Raw genomic sequence first — 18774 nt, 5'->3', positions numbered from 1 at the left:
GGGATGGCGAGGAGGTTTGCATGAGAGGAGTGGTGGTTGCGGGAAGGAGTGTATGGGTGAACAAGGTCGGAGAGGTAGAAGGGGGCCTGATTGTGAAGGGCATTCTAGGTGAGTAGGAGGAGTTTAAACTGAATACACTGGGGAACGGGGAGCCAGTGGAGGTTTTTAAGGACGGGGGTGATGTGATCACGAGTGCGGATGTGGGTGACAAGGCGGGCGGCGGCATTCTGGATGTACTGTATGTTTATTGAGGAGTTTGGAGGTTGTACTGTAGAGGATGCGATTGCAGTCGTCACGGTGGCAGGTGATGAAGGTGTGCATGAGGGTTTGGGCGGCGTTGAAAGAGAGGGGCGGAGGCGAGAAATGTTTTTGAGGCGAAAGAAAGCAGTTTTGGTGATTTGGGTGATGTGTTGGTCGAAAGAGAGATTACAGTATTGTCAAAAAGGACACCAAGGTTGCGACGGTGAGAGGAGGGGGACAGGGTGGAGTTAAATGATGTTCACATTATAAGGCGTATTTACTCTCCCTGATTGGTCCATTTCTTTGTCGTTTTTGGTGTTATTTTATATCATTCTACATTTGTCGCACTGTTGAATAAAACTGAAAGAAATATATATATATATATATATATATATATATTTTTTAGAAAATGTTTAATGACTGGATAACTATCATTATTGTCAGTACCAGTGCTTTAAAATCGGCAATTTAAAAGCAATGGTTGCCAGTCTGCGAACAGCCTGTAATGGTCTGAACTGGTCCATGACACAAAAAAGGTTGGGAACACTGTTTTATGACACAATGACGCTTCATTGCTTGTGAATGTCGGTTTTTCACCCTCACCCTGAATGAAAATTATGAAAATAGACAAGGGAAAGCTCATTTATTATTGTTTAGTTTTTACACATACCAGTATTGACGATGAATGCACATTGGGTCTTATTAGACTAAGAAATTATATCATACATGTCTAATTTTATTCCAGAGACACTTTTACTGACATTACAGCACCTTCACTTCAGTCATCCAACAACATGAAAGCAGTTGACATCATAAACATTCTTCCCTTCTAACGACAATATGTATTCCCTTCGGTGAAGAAAAAAAAAACACACACACACACAAACACCTTCACCAATAAATAACATTTCACATTCGAGATTTCTTTCCCCGTGTGGGACTAAATTACTCCAACAAGCATCAATTTGTGCACATCTTTTTTTTCCCCTCAAGAATGACGATTACTTGGGCACAAAAAGATTTAGGATTGGGGGGGAACCAGACCTTAGTTTACACCACAAACCAAAGACAGATGCAGGCAGGGGGAAGGTGGAAGAATTCCTGTGAAATACAGAAGCAGGGACATGCTATTGTGTGGGTCGATGGAAAAACAAGAGCATGGTAACAAGGTAGGTGTGTAGATGGATGGGAAGCCTAATCCGTCTGTGGCACAGAGATAGCTGGGCCTTTGGGGTCGTCAAAGCGGTCCATGGTATGGAGCTGCATGATCATGTGAAGGCCGTAGGTGAGCACTAGAACCATGAGGAGGCTGGTCATCAAGCCCATCCAGATCCCCGGCGAGAAGAAACCGGCGCAGTCTGAGGCGTACGAGAATTTGCTGCCACTCACATTGAAGCCTTGAATCTGTCAGCACATGAGCACATGATTTATAGATTAATGTTTGGACTGGTACACGGACAGGAAGAAAAAGAAATGTGGAACATATAATGCTGTTTTCGTACACTTGAAGCGTAAACATTAAATATGATGTGAATGTGCTACATGAGAAGTATACTGACATAAACATGTAAACAAGCAGTGTATACAACATGAATATGTTGGAAAAATGCTACATGACAAATAAATCGACATTAGATCTTACTTGGAAGTCTTCAAACGCAACCCTCCACTGATTGGCCGGATCTTTGGATGAATGCGGGACGAGCTGTGGCCACTGGAAGCTGCTGACGGACTTGCAGCGGTATGAGTACTCAGCGGGGGCGTAAATGTTCCTGCTGCCATTAAACGTCGCTTTGGTGCCGTCGTACTCCAACTCGATGGCGTCCAGCGTGAACCAGCGACGGGCCGACACTGTGTAGTGGCGCTGGCTCATCGCAAAGCTGCACGGACACACACAGCCCTTTAGTAACGTAGTGTAATACAGCATAATGTAGAAAAGCTAAGTGGAGAACAGTATAGTTGAGTACTTCTCTATCACAAATTTTCACATGTCACAGGTGGGTCTCGAACACTTACCCTGCGATAACGGGTTCACACTGTAGTTATTCTGGACACTCAAGTATGTTGTCGTGTAGTACAGTACAGAGTAGTTTAGTACAATGCAGAACAGTAGCATAGTACTTTATACCACCTAAATCTAATGTATTACAGTGGTTCCTCGCAATATTGCGTTTTACCGTTGGTGGATTCGCTATTTTGCATTTTTTTCAAATGCAAGTTTGTGTATTGTTTTTTGATCGCCCTTTTGAGCCTTAAAACACACAATATAATCATGGTAAAATAAAAGTGTCCTACTTTGCAGATTTCACCTACCATGGGTTATTTTTGCAATGTAATTCCCACGATAAACAAGGGAACAATTCATTCGTAGTCGTATAGTATAGAATGGTACGGTATAGCAGAAAGGAGTATAGTACGGTGCAGCACAGTATGGTATCATAAAGCTTTCACTCTGATGGCAGTTTCACCCTGAAAAAGATTATTTCAATTTATGGGGAAAGAATGTTGACGTCCCAGAACAGATTGTGTTCCATCTCAGAGGTCTGACTGTACAGTTCAGAGTAGTAAAGTATTGGGAAAGTGAAGCTTCATGAAGCACTTGTGATATTTTTTACACCTCTAGATGGTGCTTTTGGTTGAAAAATAAAGGCTAGTTCAATGGAAATCTACTACATTTCCAAGAGTACCATCCTTAGCGGTCAAATATGCTTTATGAAGCTTAATTTATCCGTCACTAGTTCAAAGTGGGTGTTTCAAGCAGACTCACATCAGTTTGAAGTCGCGGTGTCCAAGAATGTTCTCGTAATTAAGGGCCAGTCTAAAAAACAAAACAATTACAATTATGAAAATTACAATCACTAGTTCAAAATGAAAAGCCGCCTCATTGTAGATCTATTTGCTTCTCTCAACCAGCAGAGGGCGGAATCAACTCAGTCCCTTGTTGCCTGAAGACTGCACAGAACCCTTTTGAACATACTTAAACTCATTCAGTACCAGCCAATTCTGGACCAAGTCTGAAAAGACGTTTAAAAACGTCTTTGGGAGTGAATGAGTTCAGTGTTTTGCTGTATGTCCAAGAAGATCGATAGGAGGGAATGGCTGTATTCAATCACACCTGAAAGAAAAAATACTACAGGAGATGAAAGGGGCGCCCTTACAGGAACATTTGGCAAAGGCACCCAGAGACATGAATTGTGGAATTTTCTAGAAAATAGCTAAGAATAGGTTCGACAGGAAAAAAAAACAACAAATTGGCGAATTCATGAATAACAAACCCCAAATAGGAAGTTCACACTTTTCAAAAAAGTCAAGGCGCTCCGATAGCTTTGCCTTACCTTGCTTTGGTTTTGTCGCAACTGGAACCGTGCAGCTTTGGACTGACGCCCTCACCGAAGGTGGACGGGGTGAGGTCGTGTGACTCCCAGCGGCCGCTGCGAAGGATGCTGACTGACAGACCTTTAGCCCACAAGAGGATGCAGCTGCTCTCACCCTCCTGCGCACGCACACGCACACACACACACAATTGGAAATACTTTCCATGGTATTTAATCATATTTTTTTTGTGTTCTTGACAGGTCTGGCATTGCTATTACTGAGTAAGAGTGATAGAAGAATTAGTCGAATAATAGCAACACAGTAATCCCAATTGATGGGGTGCCATCTGGTGGCATTTTGGTATGAAGGAAGTCTATTGAAGTGGGTTGAAATGAACGCTCACAGTAATGTCGAAATAAACAGTGCTTTGGTGCATCGCTGTGGCATCAAAAGATAATTGCAAAAGCTTTGGGTGGGGTGTCAATTATTGGCAGATTTTTGCTATTCGGGGCTATCATTTCATGTCACAATTATCTGTGGCTCGGCCGTTGTCGGTGTCGACAGCACACAGGATTTTTTATGGTGAATTCTGAACATGGTGAACATTGTTCGGAAGAGACTGAATAAACCTAAATGAAAAAAGGTTACGTGTGGAAAAGAGGAAGAAAAGAAAATTATGTTTTGTATAAGTTAAAAAAAAAAAAAAAAAAAAACAAGAGACCTTAAACTCCACTGGAGCGTAGACGCCAGCCTTCTCCTTCATTTTGCGCTGCCTCTCGCGCTCTCGCTCCCGATCTCTGTAGCCGCCTCTGGCCTGCAGCAGTGAGCGGCCGCCCAACAGCGCCGCCTCCATGGAGAGCGACGGTGACCCCTGCAAACAAAAAGCACACGCACACGTGAGTGCTGTTACTGCTTTTTGTTGTCTCTCTGTCTCTTCTTCCGATATTACACATTAGCAAGTACGGTTATTCCTGTTGCTGTTTTTCACCATTGTTTCTTCCCCCAAGTGTCAGCAATGCCGAAAGCATTCAATGGAATGCCTAATGGAATTCAATGCGGACATGCTGTTAGGTTGAAGAAAAGAAAAAACAAAAACTGAGATGGACAGACGATGTTGCTTCATTGTGATGTGTACCAAACAATAAACCGTCCTTTCCATTTGAAAAGAAGCATCTTTTTGTTCCTCCCTGTCTCAATGTCTTTTTTAAGGGAGGGTTCTATAAAGGTTAAGAGCTGCAAAGGAGATGTGACTTTCTGGAAAAGCCCCAGGTCACATGCTCAAAAACTGAGGCGCTGAAGAGGCGATCTGTGTATCTGCGATCGATTGCTCTTCCTCAAATACCCGTTTTGTCTGTAACAGCTAATTTAAATCTGAATTCACTGCCGTGTTTGGCCACGCGGACTCACCCTAGAGGGGCGCAAGGCGGTGTAGATGGCCGTGTAGGGAACAGACTGGCTCTTCATGACACTCACAACCTGGCCAATCACCTCGTCTAAAGGAGGCAACACGAACCCGCTTGCTAAAAGGTCGGCCATTTTGAAAGCAACGACAACAAGCCCGAGTGAAAAGTGACTTACCGTTGCCGCTGAGAACTTCTTTGGCAGACATTAGATCTGACCTAAAAGCAAAACAAAGATACATTTTCACACTGGGCAGTCAAAACAACCCTCAGAGTGTGTGAGTGACCATCAGGTGTGCTGCAGGAAATTATTCAATTGCACACACATCTGGACTAAAAAGTTACTTATGACAAAAAGCTTATTTTTGTTCATCTAGCTACGCCAGCGACATATAGCGACAGGTAAAAAAAACAAAAAACAATGAAAAGCTCTTCCACCGGAAGGTACAAAAGAATAAATAGCTTCGTGTTCAACTAAACAGGCCCAGATTTCACATTGAATAAGAACATTAGTGAGTAAAACTTGAGATGAGATCACCTTTTTATTCCAGCATCTACAGTTTCCTCTGGGTGTAATTTTTGTTTGGTGGTGTCCTGTGAGATTTTTGTGCCCCGGCTCAATGAAGGTTGTGAAAACTGCATTAGAGGAGCAACCACTCATTGAGTTGTAGCCGGTGAACTGACCCGATATAGTAGGGCAGTCGGAAGACGAGCAGTGCCGGCGAGGAGGAGTTGAGTGTGAGCTGACTCAGCGTGTCGGGGTCCATGTATAAAGGGGAGGTTTCCAATTGCTCTTGCAGGAGACCCATCACTGCATTGGAGCCCGGCCAGGACACGGTCGGAAGCACCAGGGAGGAGGACGATGACCTCAGAGCACTCTTCAACAGACAGCTGATGTTAGCATCTGCCACTCAAAAGTGGTATTTATTTTTTCAAGAGTTGTCAGGAATCTTAATAAAAGCTATCAAATTAACCAATACAATACGATGGATTGCCCAGTACTAATTTCCTTATTATTTCAAATGAGAAAAATTGCTTCGAAATATCGAAATAAAGTTATCATTGTCCTTATTCTTTTTACATACAAAATGCTAAGTGCAATTGCATGGTTCATGGAAAGTTACAGCAACACGAGGAGGAGGCAATGAAACACCTAAGTAGTAGAAACCTGAACCAACCTCCAGGTTGGGGAAAACGCTGTCCTGCTTATTTCCAAAAACTCCTCCATACAGTGTGAAATCCTCCACGCTCATCTGGAGAAAAGACAACAGTGACCATCTTGTACGTGTTTGCACGTCTTATTCCTGCAACCATGAGCGCACGTACAACGCAAAAATTAATCTGGCCGTGCTGAACGGGCGCTCTCTTTTGAACAAAACTTTTATGACCATTGACCTGATTTTAGAAAACAATCTTCACGGTATTCTTTTATCAGAGACATGGCTTGGCACAGATGGTCCAGTTGTTCTCACCGAGGCTTGCCCACTAAATTTTAACTTTTTTTTTTCTACCAGGACGGTAAAAGAGGAGGCGGGACTGCATCAATTTTGAAAACTTCTCTTATCTCAAAGGAGATCATTTTGAGCAGGTATTTATCTTTTGAACATCTTGCCTTTCTTTTTAGCAGTCCTCCCATTCTCTGCATCACTGTCTAAAGACCTCTCCATCACTCCACTTCTTTTATGAGTGAGTCTTCCGAGTTTTAAATCGATTTTACATACCGCTTACAACAGATTTTTAATAACTGGCGATTTTAATGTGCATGTTGACGACATCTCGGACCCACTGTCCAGGGAATCTTTAAACCTTTTAAACTAGATTTTAAACGGCATGTCTCACAGCCGACTCACAACAGAGGACACACCCTGGATGTGGGCATAATTTACGGCCTGTCCGTTGGCATGTCTTCTGTTGTTGACCTGACTGTGTCAGACCACGACTGTGTATATTTTAACATCGCCAGTTTTAATCAGCAGGAAGACCGGTGAGAACAGTGAGGAAACGCAAACTAACTTCTGAGGTGGCTGCACATTTTATCGAGATTTTAAAGAGCACTCCTGCTGACATTTTACCTGCACCCTGTGATATTATTCATGATTATTTTAACGGGAATGAAATCAACACTTGATTCAGTGGCTCCAATTTTAACTAAAACTTTAAAAATAAAGACTTGTGCAGCCACGGAGAAATTATTTTATGAAGAAGTCAAAAAGACAGTGCAGGAGTGCAGAGACTCTAAAAATTATAAAAGTCCCCACTGACACCAACAGACTCTCTCCGTGAGGATTTTGCAGACCACTTCAGAAATACAATCGATGTCATAAGATCCTGTTTTTTAGCTCATCAAAATTTACGTTTCAATAAATCCGGACAGTCATTTTTACCGGGGGAAACACTGTAAAGTTTCCCCCGGTGTGTGTGTGTGTGTGTGTGTGTGTGTGTGTGTGTGTGTGTGTGTGTGTGTGTGTGTGCATGTTTGTGTGGAGATATGAATCTGTGTATTTTGGGTGAGTGGCAGGGGTCCTCTTTTTATGTTGTAATTTAGAAGTTTTAATTGCACAGCACTTTGAGTTGCATTTTTCTGTATGAAAAGTGCTACATAAATAAAGAATGTACAATGCACATACCTTGTCCTGAAGAAACAGCAGAACATTTCGGGGGCCGGTGTGGAGAGTTTTGTCCAGGTAACCGGTGAGTTGCTGCTGCTCCACAATTTGACCCGCTGCAGGGAGGGGTTGGTTTGCTTGGGGGGTCCTGTAGAAGATCCATGAAAAGAATGAGAGTAGCAAAAGCACGATTGTCACAATCAACCCATGTGTGATGCTTGATTCTTTCCTACACCAAAATTGTGTCCTGCTGCATGTTAGACCATCAAAAAAGAAAAATAAATTGTTTGCGTTGATCAACATAAGACAACTCAAAACACCATTGATTTTGGATGACTGCGCAGATTGGAACACAACAAGGTACTTTTGGTTGGGGGAGGGGAACAACTTTTTTTTGGAGAATCAATTACAAATGTTTACCATTTAGCCTATTGTGCAAAACCGAAAAAGTGTAAACCGTAATATACGCAAATATAATGGAATCATATTGTATAGCATGGTATGCTTTTATTGTCCATCTGCAATATGTGCGAAACATACAGAAGGTTTAATTTCATTCACAAGGGCTAAAAAAAAAACTTTATTCTTATTCCACAAACGCGATAGTAAGCAGAAGACCATGTTTTTACAAGTGGGGCCACGTGAAGCCTGATATGTTAAAATGTATTTATAAATTGTTTTCTCAGCCCCTCTATATATCGAACAAGCAGCCTTGAGCCCCAGGAGTTCCCTTGGAGCCGTGTCTGGATGGAACATAATGCAACTGCATTTTTTGCCTTTAATTCTCTTTTAAGAGTCTGCACTTTTTTAGTTTTACTTATGGTCGTTTAATCAATTAATAATTATAGCTGTCGCTTGTGCGTATTATATATATATATATATATATATATATATGGCCACATGGTGCGATTCATTCCCAAACAATTACACACAATCCATCCATTCTCAATTGCGCGATTCATTAAATGGCACGCCCGTATGATTTATGTGTCTCACGGCGGACATCTGAGTGTTTTTCACATAAGGATGCTAGGTGTCAGGTGGCTTACACACGGTCGTTGCGCCACAAGCCCCAGTCCCTTGCAGCAAAAACAGACATGCCAAAAATTAACAAACATGGACTCACCATTGGTGCGTCCACAAGACGAGCGGCACCTGCTCCTCGCAGCTGCCCAGCAGGCCGAGCAGCAGGACGAGGAGGGCGGCGGAGATGCGACGAAAGAGAAGCGTCCGGGTAGTCGCCATCTTCGGTTATCCCAGCGTGTGACGTCACGGGCAGTGGATGAAGAGACCGCGTCACTTCGCAATCTGGTTCGCGCAGCCGTTAAGTATTATCCCCCCCCCCCGCCCCTCCCTAAAAATAAATAAATAAAGAAACAAACAAATAAATACATAAAACGAATAATGATCACAATAAGACTTTTGTAGCTGGAAGTTGGCTTAGGGTCAAAAGTTGTTGCTAAATCACTATTGCAAGGTGTAAATGGGTACCATCATTACAATGTTTATTGTAACTGACTGTGATTGCCTTCCACTAAGGTGCTTTCTTGGAATACAGAAAACAATATAAAAATGATCCATTCATGTTGTCTGTTTTCTTGCAGAAACTAAAGTTGTCAATCAGTGTTTTCTAAAATAGTCGCCAAAGGGTTTGAAAAGTCGCTAACTTGGCAAAGACTTGCTTTTGTAAACTGGGTCCTCGCTGCTCGCAGCCATGTTGTTAGTGCAAGCATAAAAAAATTCACTTTGAGCTTGGGAAGCAGGTTTCAATAAAGTGTGTCCAGTCTTTACATTAATTTTTTGAGGAAAACATACATATTACCACCACACATGGGTCCACATATAAAAACTTTATAGGCATTGACACTGAGTGAGAGGGAAGGAGCAGCCAAATAGACTTTTTTTCCAACATTGATCTGGACAATAAATGTGTGCTAAAAATAATTATACATGGAACGATGAAATAAGAAATAACAGAATGCAACCCTAAAATGGTAAACAAACCATTCAAGGAAAAATACATCACACGTTCAAACATGAATTATGTCAATTAATATTCAGTCCCATCCAGCATGTTTTAAAACATTTGAGTTGTGGTCACACATTGAGGTCCTTTGATAAAAATATTTTCCACTCTGGCACACTCCTGCATAAAATGGCCTTCCGCATGTTGTGGCCTGACCCGTCTTCAGGTGAAGGTGTGCCAGGTTCAAGATTTGTGGAGTGCCTCAGCTTGAACTTTAAGTCTCTGGAAGTCCACCTGGATAACATCTGTCAGTGTCTTCCTCATCTCCATCTGCAACAGTAAATTGATGGAGAGGACATATGAATGTCTCTGATGCCACAATGCACACATAGCACTGGAACATTTAAAGCGGAACATACCACCTCCGAAGTCGAACAAAATGTGTGTGTGTGTGTGTGTGTGTGTGTGTGTGTGTGGCAATATACACACACACACACACACACACACACACACACACACACACACACACACACACACACACACACATGATTACACCTGCAGCAGACCACATTGATACATGAACATTGTAGATGTTCCATCAAAACAAACAACAGGAAATATAATCAGTCAAGGCTTTATGACTATTTGAGATGACCTAATAATGCCTCACCTGGCTCTTGTTGTCTGCTCTGAGCTTTTCCACAAGGTCTTTGACGCGAAAAGGTTTTCCCACGAGTATGGTGATTCTCTTGAAGCACAAAAGTGATTAATCGGAGGCTGCTGTCACATGGGCATGCGAGAATGCGGGAGAATATCAGGAGGATGTTCCTACCTTGCCAATCCGGGGGATGTAGGGGCTCACATTGGGAAGGACATCACTCAAGCCTGACACAAAAGATAAAAACTGTTACAAAGAGGGTTACATGTCCCATCAAACGCAGTTTTTCGAGCAAATTGGTTCCCACAGAGCAGAGAGAATACATGAGTGTCTATTTGTTTACGCTTTGTTTATGCGATATAACAGTTGTTTGATTGTTTACAAATGACAGTAAATGGGAAGCTAATTTCTGTAAACCCCCTCTATGGCTTTTCCCATTGTACCTTAGCATTAAACGAACAGATATGTAATGTATGCTGTCTTCCTGCCAAAGTAGACACTGCACATTTAGGGATGGCAGAATAAGTACAAATATGAGAGAGAACAATAAATGCTAATCTGACTGTCGAAAATAAACAAAAGCAAAGTAACAGAGAAACAAAAATACAAAAACATAAAACAACAAAAAGAGAATAAAAAGAATCCAACAGCAATGAATAGAAATTGGAAGGTATCAATTGTGCTAATTCGATTCAAAAACGAGAACCGATAACATATTAACAAGGATGTCATTCATTTAAAAGAAAAAATCACAAACAGTAAACATAATTTTGGCGAGTGGAAGAAAAACAAAGACTAGAAAAGAACATGATGGAAGAGGGATTGGAAAAATATGGAAATAAACCACATCTTCGTTCCAGGCACAGTGCCTGAGGGGGAAAAGTTGCAGTGTGTTCATTTTTTGGTTTGGTATAATGAATTCAATTCATTTATTTTCAATGACTAAACATGCAGGAGAACACCTTGACCTTTAAACATTTATGGTGGACCAAAGAAACAAACATCCAAAAGGAAGGTCAGGGAAAATGAAACATGAAATTTGTTCGGAAAGAAGAGCCGTGTCTCACTTACCCACATGCCACAGTGGCAGGATGACAGGATTGAGGGTGCACTCTGCTATTAGGCGTCCCACACCTAAAAGACGACAGGTGGTTTGTGTAAGCAACACGTCACAACATATGCACATGGGCGTCATGCGATGCACTTACCCCATTTTAACCTGATGAATTCTTCACTGGTGTTGATTTTACCTGTTCAATAAACAGTAACATTACCGGAAAATTTGGTCTACTGACCCCACTGGTGTATAAGATGCATCCACTTTTCGAGATGAAAAATCCACTACGGCGTGGAGGCTGCGTAGTGGGCAGAATTCCCACAGTGCAGCTCCCAGTTGGGAATGTCAACAGTGGAAAAATGTTCTTTGTTGCCTTTCCATGAATGAAGCTTGATAGCCTATAAACGTTGATGACTGATACAAATACTCGAAGATTATAAGGCGCGCGTATCCCGCACGGAATCCGAGTTGAAGAACTGCAAAACGGCGAGAGCATTATAACAGGAATACATCAAGATGCACCCTGGGAATGGAGGATATGAAACCCAACGCAGACTATAAATCTCCATGACTGTAAATAATGTAGGTGGAGAAATTCTATCACAATTTTGATATTACATGCCACTGCCACGCGGGTTCAAAGATCTTTATAGAGAGGGGAAAAAAAAGAAGTCTTCCCTTAAAGGAGATGTATGGAGAGTAAAGGGAGAGGCAAAAAGAGAGATTAATGATGACAGTCAACAGCGAATGAGAGATTAGAAGTACTTTTCTTTTGCAAGCTCATCACAAGCAAATAAGCCGATCGTCAGGACCCAGCCAGGCAATTAATATTTAAGGGATGCATCCACTTAAAAAAAAAAAAAAAAAAAAAATTCACTCATAAGCTGTACAGAAGCGACCCATTTTATGCAATCTGTGCTGCCTCCTCTGGTATGCACACCTTAGCCAGATAGGTGAATTGATTTCTAAATACCCGCAGCTCAGATTTTTCCCCAGAACAGAGAATTTGCCTGAACATACTGTTGGATGTTCTATTTGTATGTGTTACCGACATGTAGCACTGCGGCAGTTATTTGATGGTTTAAAATGATCCCATCCCAATAGTAATGCTAGTTACTGTGAGCGCTTCTAAGGAGTTTCCCATCATACGTCAGCATTAAGATAGCGGACTCAGGCTTTGTTAGGCTAATGACAATGGCAATGATACTGTGCTGCAAGTTCTTTACAAGAATAATTATGACAAATAAACAACTACTATTTTAACGTAGGTTTTCCACCATATTCTGATTGCTTGAAATGTACCTGTAAATGGTTTTAAAGCGACTGCAACAATCCATTCTAAATAGCACATTCGAAACACTATGTCAAGTCCTACCTTCGGGAAAAATGTGCACCCACTCCCCTTTGTTCAACTTCTCCAGAATATAATCCATGCCTTTCTGGTAAACACCATCACCTAAATAAGGGGCCATAAAATACCAACAGTAAACTGATTTAAAAAAAAAAAAAGTCAGACGACATGCTTGCGTCGCTCACCTCGACAGACGGGCACGCATTTCCCTCGGCTGAAGAATCGAGAGTGCAACTCTCTTGTGAAGCAAATGTCCGATGCCGCTGGAGTCCTGTTCGAATAAAAGTTCAATTAAACATTTCATGTTCGACATAAAACCTCAAACCATGACTCTGTGTTAGCGCAGATGAGTGTTTGCTAACAGCATTACCACAATTAGCTTTGTTATAACGTTTTAATCCTATAAATTGTAGCTAATTTATGTGAAAATAAGATGAGATTTTAAGGCCACATCACCCAGCCCTAGGTTCCACTGTATCATTTTTGGCTCATGTTAAAATATCAATACTGTTGTAAAAACAAAAAAATGTTGTGAACATCCCTGACATCAGGCAAACAAAAAAAACCAAACAAACAAAAACAATTTTTGATCAAGCTGAAAGTGTGCTTACCATCGCATCTTGTTAAAGTTCCACAAATGCCTAAGCTTCAGGACACCTACCGCGCGCACACGCACACGCACACACACACACACACACACACACACACACACACACACACACACACACAATTTGTTTACTTTCCTGATGTACCGGCACTGCTTGAGGTAGACTCTCACCCCAGATGTGTGGGTCGTCCATACAGGACTGGTGATTGGAAAGTGTGATGAGGGGCGTATCAGCCGGCCGCTGGTCGATCAGGTCCAACAGAACATCGTGGTTGTGCACCGTCAGGCAGTTCAAGTGCTCTACGGGAATACCAACAAGGCTGACGAGTGATGAGAAGGTTCTCATGGCAATCATTGATAGGGTTGACAAACTTGGGGACTTTTTAAACTTAAAAAATGTCCAAGGCAAATAACATGAATTGTTGGAATATAGGTACATTAGAACAAACGATATTTCTAAACTTCCCCAAATGTAACTTCTTCTGGGAATTTACCAGAAATGTTTCAGCAATTCCCTGGAAAGATTCTACAGTACACCTTTTGAACCTAACCACTGCTAGTGACGGTAGATGCAACTTACTAGTCCACAAGTAGGAGTAGGAGCCCACCAGACCCATGATAAGCGAGCCGGAGAGCCTCCACGCCAAAGTCGGGCATTGTGGAAATGGCCACTTGACCTCCAGTGGCATGGTGCTTTTCCACACGCGCTACAACCACACACATTCACCTGGTGCGACATGCCAGACAACAAAACACAGTATAGATATTATGAGCAGTATTGTATATGGCGCAGGACACACAAGCAAATGTCACATGGCATCATTTAATGTAATGTTTGTTTGGTCATTTGTGGCCCACAAGTAACTGACAAATGTATTAAATTACATTAATTTCCATTAAAATAATGACTAATTATTATTTTTGCTTCCATGTACATGATGTGAAAAGAAATGCTTCCTCTTGGAAATATGACCCATATGTTAACACATGTATGTAAACACAAAGCTAAAATATTTTTTTTCCATTTGGAATGGAATGGGGCGGCTGGTGTAAAATTCTAGAAGGCGCCCACACCTCAGGTCAAAGATTTCCAAAATGAGGATAAATCACTGGCTCTGCAATGTATGAAATGTGTATCATGTCTTTTGCCATGTTCATCCAACTGACCCAGTGATTGCCCTCCACCGGGCTCCTTTCTTGTCATACACAAAACCATGTGAAAATGATTGCAGTCATGTTGTCTGTTTCTTATCGGGTCTTGGAACGCCAGTGATTTTGAAAAATAATTGCTGGAAGGGTCAGAAAAGATGCTAAATTATCGCTACAAATTCGCTAAGATGACAATGCGGACCTGTGTTTTGTAAAGTAACTTCTCATTGTTACAGCAATGTTGTTTGTGTCAGTAATGATGGGCTTGAAAGAAAGTTGCTAACAAAATTAATGTAATTAAATCTTATCTTAAATCAGATTGACTGCCCTCCCAGTACATCATATGGGTGGCATGTTGCCTGTTAATAAGGAGAAAAGAACCAGGTGACTGCCGTTGTAATGGTTGGTTGGACCAGACAGAACAACTCTTACGAGGGCTTTGTCAACACAGACTTCGTGGAAAAAAAAGTGTATTCTCTTGTTTTAGCACTCTCAAGTTAATTAAACACACAATCCGAGTAGCTTGTCTCAGTTTCGAATACTGATCGTTGCCTTAAAAACCTCAACGTCAATCTGCACGTTTTACTTTAACTGACTGATCACAATCATCTGTGCTCTTACTTTCCCTCATTCACTTACCAAGAGAAGTTAAGTCATTTGTCATTTGAAAATGCATACGAGTGACACTTTGTTGTGCAACGTAAAATTCACGCCTAAAACCTGTACTCGTGGGACTTTTCAGATTGCTCAATTAAGCGACATATTAAATCGCCAAAATATTATTTGCTGAGTGTGGAAGTTGCAAGCGCATGATTTTTAGTATGTTGCTCTCGAGGTTAAAGGGGTGCTCCTGAAGTCAAACTATGGTTGCTAACGAGTTAATAGACTGTTAACATTCACACACACAAAAACTTGAATAGGAATGAGGTGACGTTTACTAATATGGGCAACTGATTAATTATATAAATCCTTAAAACCACGAGACAAAAACAATGACAAACAGATTAAAACATTTACCTCGCTTGTTTTTTTCCTTTTGACAGGCTATCGGCATAACCCGGAAGTGTAATGCCGTTTAGGATTCTGGGTACTGTAGTTTTTACTCCAAAAGAATGACATTTTGAAGCCTTTCCAATGTCCGGTTAGTAAATAACCAAACGATATCTATCTATCTATCTATCTATCTATCTATCAATCTATCTATCTATCTATCTAATCTGCTTGTTCTCACGGTTAACGGGGTTCGCGGGCGTGGTGTAGCCTATCCCAGCTGTCTTCGGCCAGCAGGCTGCGTACACCTTGAACTGGTTGCCAGCCGATTGCAGGGCACACATACAGTATACAAAAAATAAATTAATTTAAAAAACGCATTCACAATGATACCTAGGGACAATTTTGAACATTCAATCAACTTATCATGCATGTTTTAGGAATGTGGGAGGAAACTTGAGTTAACAGAAAAACCCCCACGCAGGTACGGCAAGAGCATGCAAACTCCACACAGGATAGCCAGAGCTATGGGGAGGACGTGTTAACCAATCTACCAATGTGTCGCCCACATTTATCACACAAACACTAAATATTGTAAAAGTGGATCAAACTTCACATTCATACGTGAAAACCATTGATTTGTGACTTTAACATGAGACAACCACATCAGGTACAATGTAATAGCAATTATCTAAAATAATTTCAACAAAAGAGGCCAGGTGAAATCATTAAAATAATTCTATCTGTTTATTTATGATTTTATTATTACTCTTGTGTTTTGTGGACATCACATTGTACAGTTTCTGTCGACTTATACAGGTATTAGATTAGATTAGATTAGATATCCTTTATTTGTCCCACACTGGGGAAATTTAGTCATTATTTATAGTTGCTTTTACACTGCCAAATTGCATTGGCTAAGATTACTTTTGGCAAAAAAAGTTTGAAAATTAAAAAAAAAGCTTTACTGAAAACAGTTAAAAAAACATACAAGCACTTGAAAAAGTTTCAGAAGAAACAATACAAGTCCACATGTACATCTATCATGGTCGATAAATCAGCACCGATTGTTTTTTTTTTTTTTTAAACATGCGACAAAGTCAAACAAAAAAGGAATAAATGTAGACAGCCCCACACTTCACATGGGTAAAAGAAAAATAAATTGCAGCAACAATACCGCTAACACGTGCACAAAATGCATATTCATGGCCATGAAATAATAATTTGTGGCTTTAATATCATTCCCGTGAACAACTTGGACACCTCTGTGACCACAAATTAGCATTTTGTGTAGACATTGTATCTATATTTTGGAAACAATTTTAAATAGTTTCTCCCCATGTCATGTATGGGGCTCCATATGAATGTGATGGAAGGAAAATTCCACAGAAGCACGGCCCCAGCACTTTGTTGGCCACAGAAGCTCGCAGGTTCACCAGCTGGGTGCCAGCCAGTTCAAACCCTTTAAGGCCACTTCAAAGCCCAAGAAACATGCCTGATAATGGGAGAGAAGGAGTTTTAGAAAGCTTTTTATCAGCAAAAGAGAGCGAGAGGAAATGAGTCGTACAGCATTGGCGGGAAAGGCTCGGAGGAACACGGCCATGAAGCCTTTGTAGAGCGCTTTTGCTCCTTCTTCTCGTAGCAGCGTTCTCAAGACGTCCACCAGACCTCTGTACTTGCCGTCTATGGCTGCGCGCACGCGCACACGCACACACACACACACACACACACACACACACACACACACACACACACACACACACACACACACTATAACCCCCAAAACCTTTGACTTGTCTTTTGAACGTAACCTCAAAAACTGTTTTTTTGGGGTTTTTTTTTTCAAATCACTGAAAGTGCGCATCACTGATGGTGTAGTGGTACACTCGCTGGGCTTGGGTGCGGGCAGCGTGGGATCAGCTTCCACTCAGTGACGGATTGCATGTGGGTGTGACTGGTTGTTTGTCTCTACATGTGCCCTGCGACTGACTGGCGAACAGTTCACGGTGCAGTCCGCCTTTCGCCTAAAGTCAGCTCGGATAGGCTCCAGCAACTCCCCGCGACCCTCTTCAGGAAAAGCAATGTTGAAAATGGATGGATGAAAGGATCAATGTGCGCATGTGGTGAAGACATTTTGTATCTTCCACTAACAACCAAGGCTAAATGTAGCTCCTCCCCATCATACAAAGTCTGTCTCATCTGTCATGATGGATCGCACTTCAATATATGTATGTCCTTGATACCAAGTATTACTTTCCTATTCAGCCAGAGCTTTGGCAGCCTCTTCTGACATCAAATAAAGAGCACAAACACTTCAAATAGGTGAGTTCTTCTGCAAAAACCTGAGGATACATGCCCCCCCCCCCACACCCCCCACCCCAAATTAAGTAAATAGGTGAATTTGTTTACATTACTATCACCCAGGGAGTGTTCAGATCCATCCATGGAGAAGTGTTTGAAGCAAGTGTTGCAGTGTCACCTGTCTGAAAATTGGACTTGAGGACATCCGGGGGTAGCGCAATGGTCCAATTCAAGAGTCCAGCCACGCCGCCAGCGAACAGGATGGAGGCGGCGCCAAGCTGAGAAACACTAACAGCCATGTACACACACACACATGCAAACGCACACAGAGCCAAACACAGAGCCATACAAAGATAAGCTCGCATGAAGATTTCTTCATCTATAACCTCTACTACATTTACCTTTGACCTTCTGGAGTCAAGAGGTTTTTCAGATATTCATACGTCAGAAAGTAGAGACCATTGGAAGGCACATCTGGAGGACAGAAAACACACGCAGAAAAATCTATTAATATGATGAAAACATGTTACGGTCAAGGTGCATGACCATTAAATAGGATTTTACGTAGAGAAAGTGAAATATTTGTAAATATGCTACTATCGAGGTGTATAGACCATTAAATATGATGTCTATGTTCCTCATGGAACATTCTAGATGAGGTAAATGGTAGTGTTGCACCGATACCAACACTAGAATCGGGGGTGGCCCTGACATGGCAATAAAATGCTGCTATTGGTGTCGATGCCATTTACCGAAATTAGTACAGTACTTTGAACGCAGCGCCTTGTATCTTGCACGAAACTCAATAATGTTTCGTGTTCAGTGCATGCCGAACCAAGCGATCGCTATAGACCAGGGGTGTCAAAGTCAAATGGACGGAGGGCCAGATAAAAAATTTTGCTGCAAGCCGAGGGCCGGACTGATCGAATGTTCATTGAAATTTTTAAAAATGACCACACATTGTTTATTGAATCAAATTTAATTGACTGAAAACCTAACAAATACATTCCAATATGGTCAGATAAATAAAGCAACATTTTTTTATGGCTGTCAGTCAGCTTAATTTTCAACAGGCACAAAAAAATTTCCTTTGTATAAAAATACCCATAACATGAATGAAAGAAGCCGATATTC

General features: G+C 41.5%; 3 protein-coding genes across 4 annotated transcripts in view; all 3 read right to left on the bottom strand.

The window, feature by feature from the left end:
• Positions 1-864: 864 nt before the first annotated feature.
• atp6ap1a (ATPase H+ transporting accessory protein 1a) lies at positions 865-8874 on the bottom strand. The gene is made up of 11 exons (XM_019890741.1): positions 8688-8874; positions 7583-7709; positions 6134-6208; positions 5640-5833; positions 5134-5174; positions 4963-5048; positions 4277-4426; positions 3576-3733; positions 3008-3058; positions 1883-2120; positions 865-1644 (listed from the first exon to the last, which is right to left on the bottom strand). The coding sequence occupies exons 1-11, from the start codon at positions 8804-8806 to the stop codon at positions 1435-1437; spliced, it is 1449 nt and encodes a 482-aa protein (XP_019746300.1). The 5' UTR covers positions 8807-8874; the 3' UTR covers positions 865-1434.
• Positions 8875-9353: 479 nt separating this feature from the next.
• Positions 9354-15453, bottom strand: tafazzin (tafazzin, phospholipid-lysophospholipid transacylase). Of its 2 annotated transcripts, none has more exons than XM_019890745.1 (11): positions 15367-15453; positions 13781-13927; positions 13372-13500; positions 13205-13250; positions 12779-12864; positions 12618-12731; positions 11394-11435; positions 11257-11319; positions 10360-10412; positions 10198-10275; positions 9354-9857 (listed from the first exon to the last, which is right to left on the bottom strand). In XM_019890745.1, exons 2-11 carry the CDS (start codon positions 13887-13889, stop codon positions 9771-9773), a joined length of 807 nt encoding a protein of 268 aa, XP_019746304.1. In that variant the 5' UTR covers positions 13890-13927; positions 15367-15453; the 3' UTR covers positions 9354-9770. The 2 variants fall into 2 exon arrangements, with proteins under 2 accessions (XP_019746304.1, XP_019746305.1); XM_019890746.1 differs by having other exon boundaries at positions 12618-12698; positions 15367-15452.
• Positions 15454-16295: 842 nt separating this feature from the next.
• Positions 16296-18774, bottom strand: part of LOC109528327 (mitochondrial carnitine/acylcarnitine carrier protein-like) — a 7954-nt gene continuing 5475 nt past the window's right edge. Inside the window, exons 6-9 of the mRNA XM_019890744.1 lie at positions 18042-18114; positions 17819-17928; positions 16907-17028; positions 16296-16834 (exon numbers count right to left, since the gene is read on the bottom strand). Coding sequence (XP_019746303.1) covers positions 16772-16834; positions 16907-17028; positions 17819-17928; positions 18042-18114 — 368 coding nt within the window. The 3' untranslated portion in view covers positions 16296-16771. The remainder of the gene's footprint in view (positions 16835-16906; positions 17029-17818; positions 17929-18041; positions 18115-18774) is intronic.

Source organism: Hippocampus comes, unplaced genomic scaffold, assembly GCF_001891065.2.
Source record: "Hippocampus comes isolate QL1 unplaced genomic scaffold, H_comes_QL1_v1.1 scaffold174, whole genome shotgun sequence".
Taxonomy (NCBI): Eukaryota; Metazoa; Chordata; class Actinopteri; order Syngnathiformes; family Syngnathidae; genus Hippocampus; species Hippocampus comes.
Note: the sequence above shows the minus strand (reverse complement) of the source record. Positions and strands in the feature narration are given on the sequence as shown.